Source organism: Danio rerio, chromosome 4 (assembly GCF_052040795.2).
Source record: "Danio rerio strain M-AB ecotype USA chromosome 4, GRCz13ab, whole genome shotgun sequence".
NCBI lineage: Eukaryota > Metazoa > Chordata > Actinopteri > Cypriniformes > Danionidae > Danio > Danio rerio.
In genome coordinates, this window is record NC_141024.2 from 14449681 (window position 1) to 14468313 (window position 18633).

Consider the following 18633-nt stretch of genomic DNA (forward strand, 5'->3'; position numbering starts at 1 on the left):
ACACACGCCGCTAGACAGCACTACTAACTCGGTTTAGTGGTCTTGTGCCCACAGAATATACATTTTCCTGTACTTTAGCAGACTTTTTTTTATTCAACGTGATAAATAAGCTACTAGTCAGTCAGCAATTTGAACTGTTTTAAGGCATTAAATCGTTTAAAGGTCTTTAAATATTAAGCCTAATATACTTTAATATTTCACCCTGAAAAAAATATCAAACATTGCTAAAAAGAGTTTATCACTTTCTCTTCAGCGTAGTCCCTGCATTTAAATAGTTTTAATTAATTAAATTATATATTTTTATACATTTGTAATATCGTCTAAACATTACGAATCTTTCAGGTATTAAATATGAGGTGCTAGGCTGATTAAATGAAGACATAACAGATAACTTGCAGAGGATAATAACAAATATGCATCCTGGCGTTAGTAATAATGTACATAAAGCACACGTTGTAGTCACATGCAATTGTAAAAGCGGAAAAATTGTGCACAGCTGCACGCATTTAAAACGATTTCATAATCTTGCATATTGTCAGCGGCTTCATCATATGTGCACATTATAGGACTACAGGATATCATTATGTTATATACATAGTAGCCTAGGTAGGTAAATACATCCCTGAATGACATCCAGTTACTGCTCCTCCTTGTGCACAATGTTAAACACTAAAGGGGCAAACAATGAGGTCACATGCTTTGATGACGATGAAATAAAACAAGACCCTTTTATCATATTTCTTCTGAAATAAATAAATAAATATTGATTTTAAATATGTTTAGATATTAACAAAATTAACAAGGAGGGTCATTTTTAATTTTAAGCCTTAAAATGTGGAGGAATTAAGACCTTTTTAAGACCCATAAAAAACATGAAGTCTGAATACAATTTGAAGAGCAAATATCAAAAATAACAGCCATACATGTGGAAATGCTTCAGTGTCATGATTAATATTTTAAAATTACCCAAAAGGAGAATAAAGGAACTGGTCTTTGTGGTCTTGTCTATAAGTAAAACTGTCAGCTTTGCATTCCAATTAGATGAAACATTAACATAGATTGAATATTAATAATAACGGTTTACTGCTGTATAAGGCGATGTCAATAAAGAGCTTAAATTAAGACACCGCTACTAGCTGTCAAGTAAGAAACAATACTCTCTCGCTCTCTTTTTTTTTGTCTCCGAATGAAACTGTATGCCATTGTGTCATATCCTGTGGTGGTGACGTAAAACCACAAAACTTTGATGGCTCACTGTGATTATCACCCTCATGTGATTCATATGCATTTCCACACAAAACTGAACCGACCCATTAAACCACACAAATTCCATCACCTTAAAGAGACAGTTCACCCAAAGAAGTCAACTGTTTTATTTACTCTTTCTCCATCTGGTTCCAAATATGTATGAATTTCCTTCTTCTCTTGAATGCAAAATATACTCTTTTGAAGAATATTAGTGAACCATTAGTTGTTGATTAGTTTTCCCAACAATAGAAGTCAGTGGTTAATATCAACAACCTGGTACACAACATTCTTTAAAATAGCTCAACAGAAAAAGAAACTCATACACTTTTAGGTAAATAGTTATTAAATTCAATATTTAGTTAGGTGAATTATTCATTCTGTTCTTTGTTTGCTTTGAAATAAAATAGTTTGGGTGAGGACGGGAGTCTAAATCTTAAATTTTATTAAGAGATATTTCCTATACTGCAATATATTTATATACCACCATTACCATCATAAAGGAAGGGATGAATCATCATCATTACAAATACATTTCTTTCATCTTTTTTAGTCATAAACCTTGTTTCTTGTGGAATTTAACAGAATTATAGAGACAATCTAACATAAAACAGCTGGAAGAACAACTAGCTGAACAAGTGATGCAATCTACCATGACAAGTGTCAAAAAAAAGGCATGAAAGAGAACAAATGAACAAACAATTTCAAGATTTTCTTTTAAAACCGTACAAAGTACCAGCAGGTGCAACAACAACAAAAAAGAAAAAAGAAAAAAGAAATCCTGTTTCGGTCACAGTTACTCATAGATGGCCCTAAACAAATATTCCTAACACATTTGCTCATCTTTGGAACAAAAAATGAAGATATTTTTAATAAATATGAAAGACTTCGGTCCCTCTGTTCAAAGTTTATAGTGAATAAAAGCCTAAATTAAATGTGTTCATCATAAATTTGATCTCTTCATGATAGTAGCATCAGAGTTTTAGATGAATAGACTTTGAATAAAAAGAAATGTTACAGAATTATTAAAAATATCTTCATTTCTGTTTCAAAGATCAACAAAAGTCTTGTGTATTTTAAAGTATAAATTGTTCATTTTGGGGTAAAACAACCCTTTTGATGCCCACCCTGTAATGCTTTTAAAGTATATTAACCGCAACTGACATTTCATTCATGTAAAAGCAAATACATTTGCGTTCCAGTTGAATCAACACGTTTTGTAAGCCTCAGGTGCTGTTGCAGCAATTACAGATTGTTGTTTGAAGAAATAGTTTAGTCATGACAGTAAAAACAAACAAGAATGGCTGTCGATGATGTCTGAATCCAAACAGACAACACTTATTCGACTCATAATACTACGATGTTAATAAAATTGCCAAAAATGTCATCGAATTCACTTATCGAAATTGCTTACAAAGTCTACAGCTCATCTCAAGCTGACCTACTAGGTGTAGTAACAAATGAGGACAAGTCAAATCCTATGTCTCCAGATCCTATAACGTTGGTAGTAGTGAGAGATGGCTTATATTGCTGGGTTAAGTCTGTAAGTCTTGGCATACATAAGCGTGGTCCTGTTGATTTTTAAAATGAATATATTTTCGGAAGTAATCCACGGTTTTCTAGTGAGATTCCCCGTTGAGTGAGGAAACTTCTCCTCGAGGGGACGAGGATCTGGAAATGCCCTTCTCTGTGTTGTCTGAGTTGGACCCGCTCTGGCTGTGGTGATCTGCAGATGTCGCGCTGGAGGACGAACTGGACGAGGGCTTGGTTTTCTCCTTATAGTCTGTTATGATAACTGTCAGATCTCCCACCGTCACCTCCAAATGCTGTGCGCTGCTTCGGTCCACATTTTTTAACCTGGGCCTGCAGGATAGAGGGCAAATCGATTAAACTTTGGAGTCTTGACTTAAGCAAAAGCATAACGTTGCAGTCTTCTGTAGATTTGCTAATATAGATCAGCTAAATTGCCTAAATAGTTGATAAGCTTTGGAAGATGAGCAATGCTTCTATTCAATGTTGCAAATTCAACTTGTATGAAAACTGGAATTCCATGTTTTCTAAAAAAAAATCCCTGCTTTCCAGCCAGTTGATGCATATTATCATGGATTAAAATGGAAGTTGCTGCACCTTAGGAAACCACTCTAGTTCTATTTTTATCTACATGAACTACTTGTGCATCAAAGATGATGCATGCAATACCTAAATTAGGCCACTTAACATAAAATAAATTGAACAGTTTTAACTGTTGTATGATATTCATTTTCTACCGCTTTTCCGGGGCCGGGTTGCGGGGGCAGCAGTCTTAGGAGAAAACTCCAGATTTCCCTCTCCCTAGTCACTTCCTCCAGCTCCTCCGGGGGGATCGCAAAGTGTTCCCAGGCCAGCGGAGAGACATACTGCCTCCAGCGTGTCCTGGGTCTTCCCTGAGGTGGGAGATGCCTGAAACACCTCCCTGGGTAGGCGTCAAGGAGGCATTCGAAACAGATGCCCCTAGCCACCTCAGCTGACTTCTCTCGATGTGGAGGAGGAGTCCTGGGTGACAGAGCTCCTCACCCTATCCATAAGGCAGCGCCCTGCCACTTTGTGAAGGAAACTAATTTCAGCCGATTGTATCCGAGATTTTGTCCTTTCGGTCATGACCCAAAGCTCATGACCATAGTTGAGAGTAGGAACGTAGATTGACCGGTAAATCGAGAGCTTTGCCTTTTGGCTCAGTTCCTTCTTCACTACAATAGACCAATACATCAACCACATTACTGCTGCCACCGCACCAATCCACTTGTCAATCTCTCGTTTCATCCTTCCCTCACTCGTGAACAAAACCCCAAGATACTTGAACTCCTCCACCTGGGTTAAGGACTTTACTTCAACCCGGAAATGGCAAACCACCTTTTTCCGGTGGAGCACCATGGCCTCGGACTTGGAGGTGCTGCGTCACACTCAGCAGCAAACCGCCCCAGTGCATGCTGAAGGTCCATATTCGATGAAGCCAACAGATCAACATTGTGTGCGAATAACAGAGATGAAATCCTGTGTTCCCGAACCAGACTCCCTCCAGCCCAGGGCTGCACTTTGAAGTTCTGTCCATAAAAAATATGAACAGAATTGGTGACAGGGCAGCCCTGCCGGAGTCCAACATGCACTAGAAACAATACTGACTTATTGCCGGCAATGCGAACCAGACTTCTACTCCGTTCATACAGGGATAAGATGGCTCTTAACAGAGCGCCTCTGATCCCATACTCCCAGAGCAACATCCACAGAATGACAGAAGGGACACGGTCGAATGCCTTTTCCAAGTCCACAAAACACATGTGAACTGGTTGGGCATACTCCCATGAATCCTCGAGCAACCTGGTGAGGTTATAGAGCTGGTTCAATGTACCACTGCCTGGACAAAAACCACATTGTTCCTCCTGGATTCTAGGTTCAATCTATATCGTAAAATGTTGCTAGAATAGTTTATGTATAGGCGATATGTTTTGCATCACCAAAAATGATTGACGTCATGTCCATGTGTTGTGCATATATAGTCCATATATTGATTATTGTGATAGTGAAACGAGTATTGTCATCTGTAGATTGTAGACAATTTAAGAATTTTGCAACTTATTTTCCTGTAGATTTCTGCTGTAAAGCAGTCTGCATTGCATAAAGTGCTCAAAATAACGTGATTTATATTATATTTAAGTCTAAAAATGAGCCATGCCGCTTTCTATAAAATTGGCAGTGAATCCTTTATGAAAGGTGCAAAGTACAAATTTGCTTCAGATTTTGTTTAAATGAGTTTGTAACATTGTAAATGCCTTTACCATCACATTATCGCTGAATAACACACATGCATTCCCTTGAAAAACAAATGTTGTTTAGTCCTAATGTTTTAAAGGTTGTGCATTTGCATTTACAATCCTTCAGAGGAGCATACACTTCAATCACTGGTCCTCTTTAGGTTGTGTGTGTAATTTAAACACTGTATTTATTATTTGTTACAAATATTAATCAAATCTTGGCTACTAAAAGAGGAGGGAAATGTGTTCTATAATTCCTGGTGCATTGCAGTAGAGAAAATATAATTTATACTAAACTAATTTACAGATAGAGACTACCAATCCATTACACACTTTCCGTAGGGTGAGGCACCTGCTATGTAAAGCACAAAAACCACAGCCACTTAATTTGTTTGGGGACAGGCAGTGTATTGCAGCTTCACCTCATTTTCTTGTGGTTGTTCTTTTTCAGTGTGGGTTCTCTCTCATTCTTATCCTTCTCCGTCTTCTCCTTCTTCTCTTTCTTGGGCAGTGTGGCTGAAGCAAACTGCTGTGTGACTTGCTGGGATACCAGCTGGGAAACAGGACGAGGTTTCCTGTAGATTTCAAGAAAAAAAAAAACAAGGTAAGACTGAGAGGCGAGAAAGTGAGAGATTTCAAATGAGAAATTTTCACTAGGGCCTGGTGAAAAGGACTCTGTGGGAAAAGCAAGTTAAAACAGGAAAGTGTTGAAGCCAGTTGAGAAATCCTGCCTACACAGAGTAATCTGAGAAGAATGTGTTTTCTCAACAGTCGAGAAACAGCCACGGTTTTACTCATTGGTTTTCCTTCAAACATCAGGCCAATAATTTAACTCCCTAATATGATCTAATGTCCTCTAATTTATAGCTTTCCCTGCCTAAATGTGGTTGTGTTTAAACGTGAAGTTAATTGTATAAGAAACGCCTCTGTAGGCTGTACAATCTGACAACAATGCTCTTAGCCAATGATTAATCAGCCCAATAAATGTAACATAATAAATTATTTACAAATAAAGATATTAAGGGTCCGATCACACCAATCACGCTTTCACATTCCAAAAACGCCTTTTTTGTTGACAAGAAAACAAGAAAAAAAGAAGAGCCGTTTGTTTTTTTATAACACTAATAGGCAACGACTGGATCAGCTGGGTATTGTGTGAGAGTGTTGCTGCTGATATTAATATATTCTCTCCTCACTCTTCAAAAGTCTTGACAACACAAACACGTGAGTGAGTGCATATTCTGTGCTTATAAATGGCTCTATTTAAATTCGTGTTTCGACTGGTCCATACGGCCAAACTGCTTATCACTGCAAATCTCATCAAGTAGCTTGTTGTTGGGACACAGAGTTACAATGTAACCTGCTCACCTGATGTTTATGCTCATAACATTTATATTATTTACCAATTAATAACCTCATGTGGAACTCTGAATCTGAGTCTCATTTCGGAGTCTGCTTCTTTCCACCAGAGGTCGCATTTCAGTCACGGATGCATGCTTAGAGAGTCTTTCTGACTGACTAAAGTAAATATGTGGCTATCCAACAAGGCAATCCGAGGTGCTGAATTATAATTGGGTAAGCTGGCATTGGGCAGGTTAAAAAAAGTAAAAACAAGACATCGTTCCGGCACAGAACGCCCATTTTCAAAGGAGAATATCTGACCTCGGTTGTTCAGATAAACAAGTATGTTTACCTAGCGTGTTTCTTAAATATCTGCAAACATATTATGATATTTTTATGCTTTAGAAGAGTCAAAAAGGTACATACAGCACCTTTAAATATTTAAAATGAAGTATCAATTTAAAACAAAACTACTTAACACATTGCCTTTGCTAACACTACATTGAAGAATAATAACCAACTAACAACAACTAAATAGAAAATGTCAAATAATAAAGATATAGAAGCAATATCGTGCTTCTCTGTATAAAATATAAAGATATAACATGCAGATTCCCAATCAGCAGCTGCCCAAACAGCCCTGCGAATGCTTCTAAATCAGATGCTGTACCGCTGTTATCATTTCAACACATCGGTTGCTGCACCCCTAATTAACGACCTGACAGCTGCAGTAATTACAGATTATATCAAGGCTTAAGAGCTCATCTAAACATACTGATCTAAGGGTCAAATCCCATCAATAGTGTGGCGTTTAGAGCAAAAGAGATGTACCGTGACCATTGCTCTGATGACAAGAACAGCAGCTGTTACACCAAAATCAGTCTACAAACGAGCAGAATGAAGGCCGTCTGCTTTACCAACACACACATACAGAGCGATTTTAAAAACAGCTTCTCAGTATCTGTGCACTGGTGCAATGTTTACGCTTTCATCCATAACCCCCGGGTGCTTTGGGAATAGCTAATGAAGTTACACATTGTGAAATTAGGACATCTAGAGCCTTACAGCGAAGCAGCCAAGAAGCGGTCATTAGCATTGATCCCGAGCCCAAGGCAAGTGAAAACGGCCATTATTAGTTGTTGTTGTTAGCTGTCTGCCTTCCTCGCTCTGCGCTGCATGTCAAGACCTGGCTGCTTGCTGTGGCCTCTTAACACCTTTCACACTCCGTGCCGTTCAAAGTAAGGCAATCGATCATTTTCTTTGAGATGAATTTCCTCCATCTCAGACGGAGTAAATCGGCATCAACGTTGCTGATCCTGCTTGTTCTGAATGTTTGGTCATGAAATTACTCCGTCATTAGTCACTCTCCGTCTCACGCATATGTGTTGCAACTACGCTTTGTATAATCTGAGCTATTTGCTGGCCGCCTTGTGTTATTGAAAGGGATAAATGTAAGACTAATACTGGGTTTATTTAGCAAAAATTGACTCATGGATTGTAAATCATTCATTTTATTATATGGCTGCTAATTGAATGCATGAGAAAATAACCTAAAAGACAAAAAGACAGAGCTATTAATTGGCGTTCTTAAGCTATTGTAATGCATAAATGTAAAGTAAAGCAGTTAATATTGGGTTTATTTGGTAATAATGACTCACTGACTGTATATTATCCACTTTATGATATGGCAACTTGCAGAATAAAAAAATGAATGGTGCAATGGAGTTATTTAGCTGGCATTCTTGATAAAGTAAATTAACAACATTGAATTTATCCTGCAAGTAGTTGTATTAATAATTAATCATTGTATTTATTGGCTTATTTTCCCTATAAATTAGCAAACAAATGAAAGTACTCCACACTAGGGCTGCAAAGTATATCGTTTGAGCATTGATATTGCAATGTGTGTGTCTGCAAGTCACATCGCAAGATATGCAATGTTAGGATTATAGATGACCAGGGACTACAGGTCAAAACACATGAGATTTGAGGAGACTCGGCACAATTTAAGCATAATAGAGTCATGTGCATGTGTTTTAAGGCCTGTGACTGTAAGCATCTTTAAAGTATTTCATTAGAGCACAAAGAAATGTCATTTTATTAAACAATTTATTTGCATTGTTAATTTATATTTGATTATTCCATTTTTAACCGAATATTGTTAGACTCTCCGCAGAAAAACGTAAATCTGTTTTTTGCACTTTAATATTTGCTTTGTGTTTATTTATGACTATTTTGTATATATGTGCATAAAATACATTTATATACACTCTCCTATAAAATCATTCCAATAAATCTAAAGTCTTTGCAAAAAAAAGTTATTTAAGTCATCTGATGAAATTATATCTAAATATATTATATTATATTATATTATATTATTATATTATATTATATTATATTATATTATACTATACTATATTATATTAATCACAGAGAAAAAAATATCACAATGCCAAATCTTTCCAATATCATGCAGCCCTACTCCAAACACAAAACAATTTAAAAATCAGTCATTTTATTAACTCGCTGTACAGTGTAAAACATGGATTTTCATTCTACTATCAGAATAGCCTATACATTAGATCTAGATCTATCTCCCTATATTTTAATATTTAAAATATAAATAATAAATCAGAAATAACAAATATGAAATTAATATAGTGCACAGGTCTGTCCTGCAAATATTTTGTCCAATTAGGTTTAGCAAGACTGTAATTTAGAGATCCTGAAAGATTTGATTGGCTGCTTAAGGTTTTAATCGTGGCCTGATTCAAATATATAATACATTATAACAGGGCTGCACAATACTGGAAAAATCTAACATGGCAATATTTTTTTTTATTCTGCGATACATATTGAGATAGAATTGATTTAAATGATTCTGCATATGCATAAAATATAAGAAACTATCTACAAGCATAGAGAAATTCGATAAAGAAAAAGATACAAATTAAATAAACAGCATTTTATTGTTTTCAGAAGAGTCTATTTGTATTCAGGTATGTAGTAATTGAATAATCAAATGTAAAATAATAATCTTCGTAGTCTTTGTTGGATAAACAACTCAATAAAATTAATAGTTATTCATTTTTCAAAGTTACAAACAGAACCATTACTTAGGCCTGAATGCTTTTAAAACTCTAACTTAGATAATGGGCCTCAAAAACACTTTGCGTACAACATCGCGTATACTCACGATGCGGCTATTGCGAACGATCACATTACGGTTTTGATGCTGAAACGATATATTGTGCAGCCCAACATTATAATATAGAAATTATATTAAATATAATTATCACATGCTTTAAAAGTGTTCCCATCAAAAAATCTGTATATTCCTATTAAAAAAAATCAATAAATAAATCCAAGTCTTTCACAATATAATCTGGCCTTTCATTCCATTTTTTTTTTTGCCAATCTATAATTAGATTTCTATAATCAGTCAAGTAAAACTATTTCTTTGAATATTTATTCTTAGTAACATCAATGTCAGCTACTGCATCAAACACAATGACCAAATGCGTCTACAAAGCAGTCTTGACTTACTGAAGTGCACATAACAGTTTATAAACTCCAGACACAAAAGCTGCGTTTTCTACACTAAGCCAAGAATCCCTCGGATGTGTTCATATCTGCATGTTTGTGTAATGGCGTAATGACTGTACCGGGGAGGCATGTGTACTCATGGGCTTGAGTGACGGGAAGGGACGCCATGATTAATGCGCTACACTGTGTGAACATGCAGTCTCCATACTGCTCTCCTTCCTTCGCTCCACTGCCAAGCCCCGTTTGACAGATGGCCCTCTGCCTCCCACCGTCCCACCTCTCCACACCACACGTCCCTCTTTCCAAATGCTTGCATTTCCTTTTAGCTGCTTTGCAAAATCCCACACTGCTTCAGTATTCAGCTTCCTCCTCTTTTCATCAGAGGCCCATAACTGTCTGAATCAAAATGAGGTCAACCCGTTTGAGATGGTATGAGCATGCGCCTTTGCAAAATATAGCTAATAAATGATAGCAGGCTCTAGTAATTACTGAATAACGTGGATGTTTTCAGTGGCTTTTGGTTTATTTGGCAGAGGCATGCTGGGAAGGCTTCTGCAAGACTGCATTAGCTTCGCCTTTTTGGGCAAAGAGATGAGAACTCGCTGTGCAGTACTCTGGGATTCTGCACATAGGCAATTAGAGAAGATTTCACATGCTGCTAGACTCTCCTGCAAGTCCACTAGTCCTCTTTAACTGATGCTATACACATGCAAAATTTAAGGATTTACTCAATAACATTTACATATTGTCATATAAAAATAAAAAAACATTATATAATTGGCATTATTTATTAAATGGCATAAATTATATTATTTGAAATAGGGTATATGTACAGCTAGTGTTTTTTCCCTTCTGATAAACATCTGGTGAACAGTTATGTGACTTTCTTTTCAATTTTATAAGGTTCCTTTTAGCATCAATGTTGTAATGTAATTAAAATATAATCAGTTAAATAGACTTAAGCATTCATTTAGTTGTATAAATGTAAAACGAGATGAAAAACTGTATACATGCATGCGCCATCAGGATCAGCAGGTTAGCACACAAACTCCATTGAAATACTGGAGTAAAATACATGTTCATTTTTTAAAGACATGTCAGGGATAAATAGAATTTAATGTAGGGATTTTTGTACATTCGGAGACCGACTTTATATTGTACTGTTTATCAATAAGGCAGTGAAGATAATTGATTTTTAAAGAAGACCTTAAACGCAGCAGTTTTGTAACTGCATACAGTTCATTAAAAGCGCTTTAACTGGGTTACTGAAAATTAGGTCATTCTGCATATACCTTATTCTAACTAAAAATAATAATAGCTTAATTGTACATATGTCTATGCATATAAAATTAAATAGAATACAATAAAATAAAACATTCTAATAAAATGTACCAGCTTATGTATAATTTCAATCAAATTCAAATTATCTAGAACATAACTAAAACATTCTGCTAATAAGAATATGATTTTGCAATAACAAAACATTGTGTATAATTTATTTAGAATTATATACAAGCTGAAAGCAATCTTGTGTGTTTATTTAGAATATTTATAAATGGTTATACACACATTTAAATACCATATAATAAAAAAATAAATAAATATTTACATTAAATGTGCATGTGTGATGAAACTACCAGGGTAAAAATATATCAAAGATTAACATAAAAAAATTAAAGATTAACATTGGCTCAAAAGCCAAGTGGTTAGCATGACGACACAAAGCACCAAGGTGGTCATGGTGACAGAGTTTGATTCGCAGCTCAGTTCTTTGCTGATTCTTACCCTTTCTCTCATTCCCACTATCCTGTCTGTAAAAATCTCAACTGTCCTATCCCAATAAAGGTGTAAACCCCTAAAATTAAAAAAAAAAAAAGATTACTAATTAATTATCCAAAAAAAATAAGGAACAATTGTATTTATAATATATAATATTAATAACATATAATACTAATTATAATATTTGCTTGTAAAATGCACATTGTTGGCTCCCAGAATCATTTGAACAGTTGGTTTTGCACAATTCTAATGCATCTTTTATTGCATCGTTGAACATAAAAGCATCACTCTGAGTGAAAATATAAAGGTTAGATTTATGCTTGGCTCAGTAATCATCCGTCCTCTAAATCCTCCATTTGTCATGAGTCCAGTTCTGTCAGGGATACCCTTATAGATCACACAGGTAATTTCAACCAAATATAAACAACTGCACTTGCATTGTGACAGCACACACATGCGTTAGTCAAACAGAGCTTCAACATGAAACAAAACATAATATAGCTTTCCTTTTCTAAAGTATTTCATTGTGCGAAGTCTTCGTAAGAAACAAAAATGGCTTGGTCCAGAGGGGACGTTCTCTCTGTTTGTGGTAATTGAATGGTATAATACTCTCTCCTGCAGAGCGAATGCTTTTGCTGAGGGGCAAAAAATGTCGGTACACTAAAATTAGAAGATTGCTCGCGGGTTCGGGAGGTCAACAGGGGAACAGCCTGAAAGAAGCTACAGCAGAGCTTCATCAATTAACTGTCAGTCTGTCAGCGAAAGGTAACAACTAAAGAAACAAATCACTCGACAAACAGGAGCAAATATAGCCAGTGTTGAAGCAACATTAAAAACCCATTCACTTAAAGCTTGCAAAGGTGAAATGCAGCCCAAGTGATGCACACATTGTGATAATGATGCTGAAACTATATATTGTGCAGGTCTATGTGTAGTGAACAGGACAAAAATATCATATAAAAATGTTTATAAACAAAAATAATAGTTTTTATTTGCTTATTTTTCCCTTATAAATGTGCAGATTAATGAAACCACACACCACTAAAAAATAATTAGAAATAAAACAAACTAAAATCAGACATTTTAATAACTCGACAGCCACCATGCATCAGTTGCCCTCAGCTAAACCATAGCGTATAAAACATTCATCTGCCATCCGCTGCACATGACTGCCATCTAAGTAAACACCTCGTTGTCATTCACACTTGACTCTTTCTGTGGAAGATGACCAAGCTGAAAACTGCAATCAGCACCCATGCATTGCTGTAGCGTTTCTGCACTGTTTGTCAAACAAAAACAGCACCATTAGAAAAAAAAGTGAGAAGAGTCGAAAAGCTCTCCTCTTATCATAAATGAATGAGCTGCAAGTATCGTGCAATCAAGCGGACATTATCATTAAAACCCATCATTTGTGGTCGTCTCTGTGGTATTATCACAGGGCAGATGTGCAATCATGGGTTTATTTATGGGTACGAGTGTCTGTCCGTGTGTGTGTGTGTGTGTATCCTGATGTGATGATGCCTCCTCTGATGACAGAATTCTTGATTAAGCCGTTGAATGCAAATGAGTTCAAGCCGTCTGGACGCCAGCTGCTGCGGTGGCCTGGACGAGTGACAGCACCCCACCCCCACATAAAAGCCCTCCGCCTTCCCACACGCACTTATGCAGTGAAAATGAACATTTGTTAGCATCAAATAGCTGCTGTAATACTTTAATTCAGCCGTGGTAATGAGATATGAAACTTGAAAGAGACTTGAGCTTTTATAAACAGTCTCCCTAAAGAAAGATGATCATTATCTGGTGCTGTTGTTGAGCGCTGAGGTCTGTCATCATCATCATCATCATCTGCTTTTAGTGAGCGTACAGTAATGTTCTGAAACGCAGATGAGGAATGTTTTACTTCCTGACCTGATCTCATCTTAATGACATAAGGGAAATAACTGACTGCCGACTCAGTCGCTGACTGTTCCAAAACAGGGTTTTTATGACTGATGAGATGAAGGTGAGGAAATACGAGCCCATTAAATGTCTTCTCTGATGAGGTCATTAACGCTTTCTTCTGGATCGCTGCCATGGGACAGGATAGATGCTATCTTGAAGACCCATACAAGCACTAATATACCCTTCGTTAACGGTTATGAACAAAAAAAATTGTTTTTTTATTTGTTTTATTTTTTATTCAAATTTTATTTGTCTTCAAATTCTAGATTTCTCTAATACAATGGCTGCAACAAGAGTAAAATTATTTAACAAAAATGCACCAAAAAAAAAACTGAATGGTTTTCCTTTTCTATTTTAGGTAAATTGTTTGTAACCTAAGCTTGGAAAAAAAAAAAGATCCCAGTATGTTGGCAAAAATAGCTTTGTGGGCACTAAAGCAACATTTAGGGCTCTCTTAACGATTTAGACGCAAAGTCTAAAGCGCATGGCGCAAAAGCATTAGGGGAAATCCGAATCCACTTTTGCTATTTTAAGGACAGAAAAATATAGTTTGCGCCCCGGCGCATGGTCTAACAGGGTTGTGCTTATTCTCTTAATGAGTTATGGGTGTGTTTTGAGCATAACATACATTCAACCAATCAGAGTCTTATCTCACATTCCTTTTAAGAGTTAGTTGCGTCACGCCATGGTCCATTTTCTATTTACATGGTGGACTTTGTAAGTGGAAAAACTGAATGCTTCACTAGCGAGAAAACCGTTAAACAGACCCTCTGCAGTAAGCATAAAGAATGAGCCTCCACCATTCGGCCTCTTTACTTTTACTCTTTACCACTTTAATTTTGTGGATAAGGAAACAGTGTTGTACACACTCCACTAAGGCATTCATTAGCCTACATAATTCATTTCGTTTGTTAAGCGCAAAGATTTGTTTCAAAACTATTTCTAAATTCACTTCTATTTCCCAGCAAACATATAAATGAACAATAATAAGAAAGTGTGGTCAAAAAGATTATATCCAAACACACAGCCTTTTCTTATGCCCCATGTGGTGATGCATAAAATTTATGCATGTTTTTATTAAAACAAATATAAGTATGCACATGATAAATAATACAGCTAATAATAATAACATTATACAAATGCAAATTGTCATGAATAATCTGGAAAAAAAGCCCCAGACATGAAGAAGGCATTTTAAGTATTGGTTTTTATAATTATGTAAAAATAATAACATTTTAATCCTTTATTTTTATATATGTAAAGATATTTGTGTATTGCTAAACATCCTGTGTGTATTAAACAATGTGTAAGCATTTTGACTTGCATAGGCGCATAACTAACGTGCTCTGTGCTGGACTTTAGACCAGCTTTTAGTTGGTAAATGGCGCGGTCTATTTTAGTTTCTCAAAATAGCAACGCTCCAACAATGCCCTTTAACACACTTTCTTTTTAGACCGAATAAGCCATGAGTCCACAAAATGGCGCAAACGGCTTTGCTATTTAAACGTGGTGCAAAACTTGAAAATTAGAGTTGTGCTGGTCTGAAAATAGCAACAAATCGCGCAAAACACATCTTGCACCTTATTGCGCCAGGTGTATGATAGGGCCCTTAGTGTTCAAAGACATTTCCTGATCTTCAACCCAACCCTTGAAAATTACTAAAAATCTGTATCATGCATACCAGGCCAGTAGTTGGTGATGCCACTTCATCTAGAAACACTGTACGCCTGTACACACACAGTCTTTTGGTCCACTATTGGCGTTTTCATGTTCAAGTACACACAAATGCCTTTAACACATAGTATAACTATCATTTTAAAACTTTGACACTTTATTTTTGGCTCTAAAGACATTGTTTTGTGTAAATAGTAAACAAAGTGGACAAAAATTTCTGTATATAGTTGATAACTATGCTGTGTAATGCCCACATGCCCTCCGTGTTGCAGTAACATTTTTCTTTTTTCCCTATTGTCAATATTAAATTAATAGGCAAAAAGCACACACAAGGCACACAGCTCATGCAGAAGTCCCTCAGGCCAATCTGCTTTCTGTTTATCAACATGCCAAATTAGCATGACCAACGTGAACCAGTTGCGATATTTATGTGTGGAAATCATTCACCATTATGCAAAACTCCAATCTGCCGAGATTCCTATTTATAGTACATAGACTTTTGAACATCAACCATCAGTAAACATGAATGCATCACATTGAAAAAACGTCATTAGCTTTACAAATTTCCTACTCAAACTTGTCAACTTGGCTTTGAATACTTGCTAAATCATATTTTTAAAATCATTAAAGTCTACATATTATAATGAACTGCTTTTAATTTTCCCAAATTACTTTCGCATTTAGTAACCACACCATTATGTCAATATACTTGGAACTATTAAATAAGGATACAAACACCAAGTTCAAGGTGTTTATCCTCCAGTATGTGCCATAACATTACATATTATCTGTGCATTCCTAATGCTTTCATGTGTTAATATGAATCTAATCACAAGTGGAAACATTCAGCGTAGTTTTTGCAGCATTGAAACCTGCCTCTTTAAATCATTTCCCCTTTCACATGCTAAAAATAATTGTGCTTGCTTATTTCTGGATATTATTTAACAGTTCATACACCCACCCATCCAAAATCTCAGTAAAAAATACAAAGAGTATCAGGTATTATCAGGAATGTCTCGCTCTAATCGGTTTGATTCAATTCGATGAAAACACATACCAAGTGTAAACAGGACCTTAGATCAAAACAGTAGAGAGACAAAATTGATGGACAATTTATTGAAACTATGCAGAAAAACGTATGCTATTACAATGATCTGCTCGGAGGTCATGTGATGCCTTGCCAATGTACATATAAACAATGCTTTGTTTATAACTACAAATGAACTGAAATGCACTTTAAATGACTCCTGAAATAGCTTTGAATGTAATGGATGTTTTACCAACAGAGCGGTTCAGTAATGCGATACTGATTGCACACACTTGCTCCCGGGGTTATAAACATTGTATTAACTGTGTAATTATTAATACACACAAGACAAATGGCTGACTCTGGCAACCTACTGAGCTGGCTATCCGGACAGCATTTAAAGGCATCTAGTCAAGTCTAAACATACTGTCCAGGCAGTTATATCACAAGATTTGAAAAGCAGCTCGTATGCATACATGCATGTTTTATCACTCACCGGGTTGACGTGCCCTTCCTGACATCGCACATCATGCATTTGAACGCTTCGGCGGTGTTCTTGAATGTACACACGCTGCAGTCCCAATAGCCGTCGTCAGAGGAGGGCTTCGCTTGCCTTTTTGGCCTTCAAAAAGCAAAACAAACAGAGAGAAAATCACACCACGGACTGTGGAAGTCTCCGACACATATATCAGATCTTATCCATTCACAAAGTCAGTCGGACGGCCGCGCGAGCGACGCGATTTTTTTTAATGAACTGACACTTTAGGTTGATAAAACAGCCAGTCCGCCATGGTGGCCACTCTTGTTGCGTCTTTCTCATTCACGCGCGCTGCCTAATGGTCTGTTTGAGAGCCCTGAATCGACCTCTTCTTGAAGCCACGGCTGTGGGAGTTTCTTTCTGTTTGTTTTTACCTCGTCGGACTCCTCTTGTCTCCCATGCTGCAGAAAGTTTTGTGGGAAGCGTTGCAGGCACCGCCGCCTCTCGCGCTCTGTCCTCCTCTCGCGCGGCTCCCAGCTGTCGTAGAAAAACTACAGCGCAGCGGTGGCCACGTGACCGCACCCCACCAATCAAAAGCCGGGCTTTATTTTCTCAAATGTAGGGGTCGTGGGGTTTACATAAGAAGAGTCGTGCTTCTGCTTCACCCCGAATCAACTGTGTGGTTGAGGTCATTAACTGCACCACTCATAACCCTTGTAGGTCAATAAAAAAGTTATATATAGGTTGATAGAGGACAAAAATGTCAATGTAAAAAAATAAAAAAAACATAATAAAAGTAGGCTTATCATATTTATTTTTTTACTCTGTCGTTTTTCTTTATCAGAGTCAGCATAACTACTAAAATTGCTTTAATTTTAAGTCATTCAAACATTGAAATTACAAATTGTTGGTAACACTTTACAATATGGCACTCATAGTTAATGTATTACTACACGGTTATTAACGCAAACAATATATTTATAACAGTGTTTATAAATACCATCTCGGTTTCTAAAAAAATATTAACATTTATTTAATAATATTAACATAAACTGAGTGTAAATAAAATATATATTGATAATATGTTGTTAGATACATTTTAAAAAATCATTTTATGACGAACGCAAAAACAAACATGTGACAATTTTAATCAGTGTAGCATCACTTTCAGGTAACTTCTGTCCATGAATCTGGAAAATGTTTTTGTTTGTTCAATTAGTGAGGCTAACATTTAAATTTCTCCACAACTGCCCCAAATCTGCCTTATGTGTTGTTGTTTACGTTCAGTTTCTTGCTTTGCTGTTGATCTTTGTGCTTTAAGCTATGTCAGGACATGTTCTATGACTTTTCACATTTGTCCCTTTACCCCATGTTGCTGATAATTACACAAACTAATTACACAAAATTGCACACCAGCTACTGTACATACACATGCACTGCACAATTATTTCACTGTATCTATTATTTGTTATTATATAGTTATTATATTATGTTATATAAAAACATATTACATACTTCTCTGCAGTTATCTTTGTTTATTGTTTTGTCTATTTCTACATTTTTTTATTGCTGCTATTAATATTGCTTGTGTCACTGCAATGACACTGCAAAGTCTCTTTAGTCTTTACATCAGGGATTTATCCGTTTTTAATAGGCCGGTTTTTCATTTTTGTACATTACTATATGAAATAACAAAACTGACTCATTCTGAAAGATCAATAATATAACATAAGTCAAATTACTGTAAGCCACAGGCCATAAACCATTTTTATTGCTTGAATTTATTTATGAATATTTTTTTCTAAATGTTAACA

At 36.1% G+C, this 18633-nt stretch overlaps 2 protein-coding genes and 1 long non-coding RNA gene across 5 annotated transcripts in view; 2 read left to right on the top strand and 1 right to left on the bottom strand.

The window, feature by feature from the left end:
- The window catches only part of LOC147844665 (uncharacterized), an 892045-nt gene that overhangs the window by 691446 nt on the left and 181966 nt on the right, over positions 1-18633 (top strand). The gene's annotated exons all lie outside the window — the stretch shown is intronic.
- The window catches only part of pphln1 (periphilin 1), a 62056-nt gene that overhangs the window by 2461 nt on the left and 40962 nt on the right, over positions 1-18633 (top strand). For both annotated transcript variants that reach the window (XM_087247577.1, XM_087247578.1), the window contains exon 2: positions 5545-5637. The gene's annotated coding sequence lies outside the window, so the exon portion shown is untranslated. The remainder of the gene's footprint in view (positions 1-5544; positions 5638-18633) is intronic.
- yaf2 (YY1 associated factor 2) lies at positions 1669-17345 on the bottom strand. 2 transcript variants are annotated; one of them, NM_001045268.1, is given in 4 exon segments: positions 1669-3108; positions 5456-5608; positions 16838-16963; positions 17254-17345. In NM_001045268.1, coding segments are annotated over 4 exon segments (549 nt in total). In that variant the 5' UTR covers positions 17280-17345; the 3' UTR covers positions 1669-2864.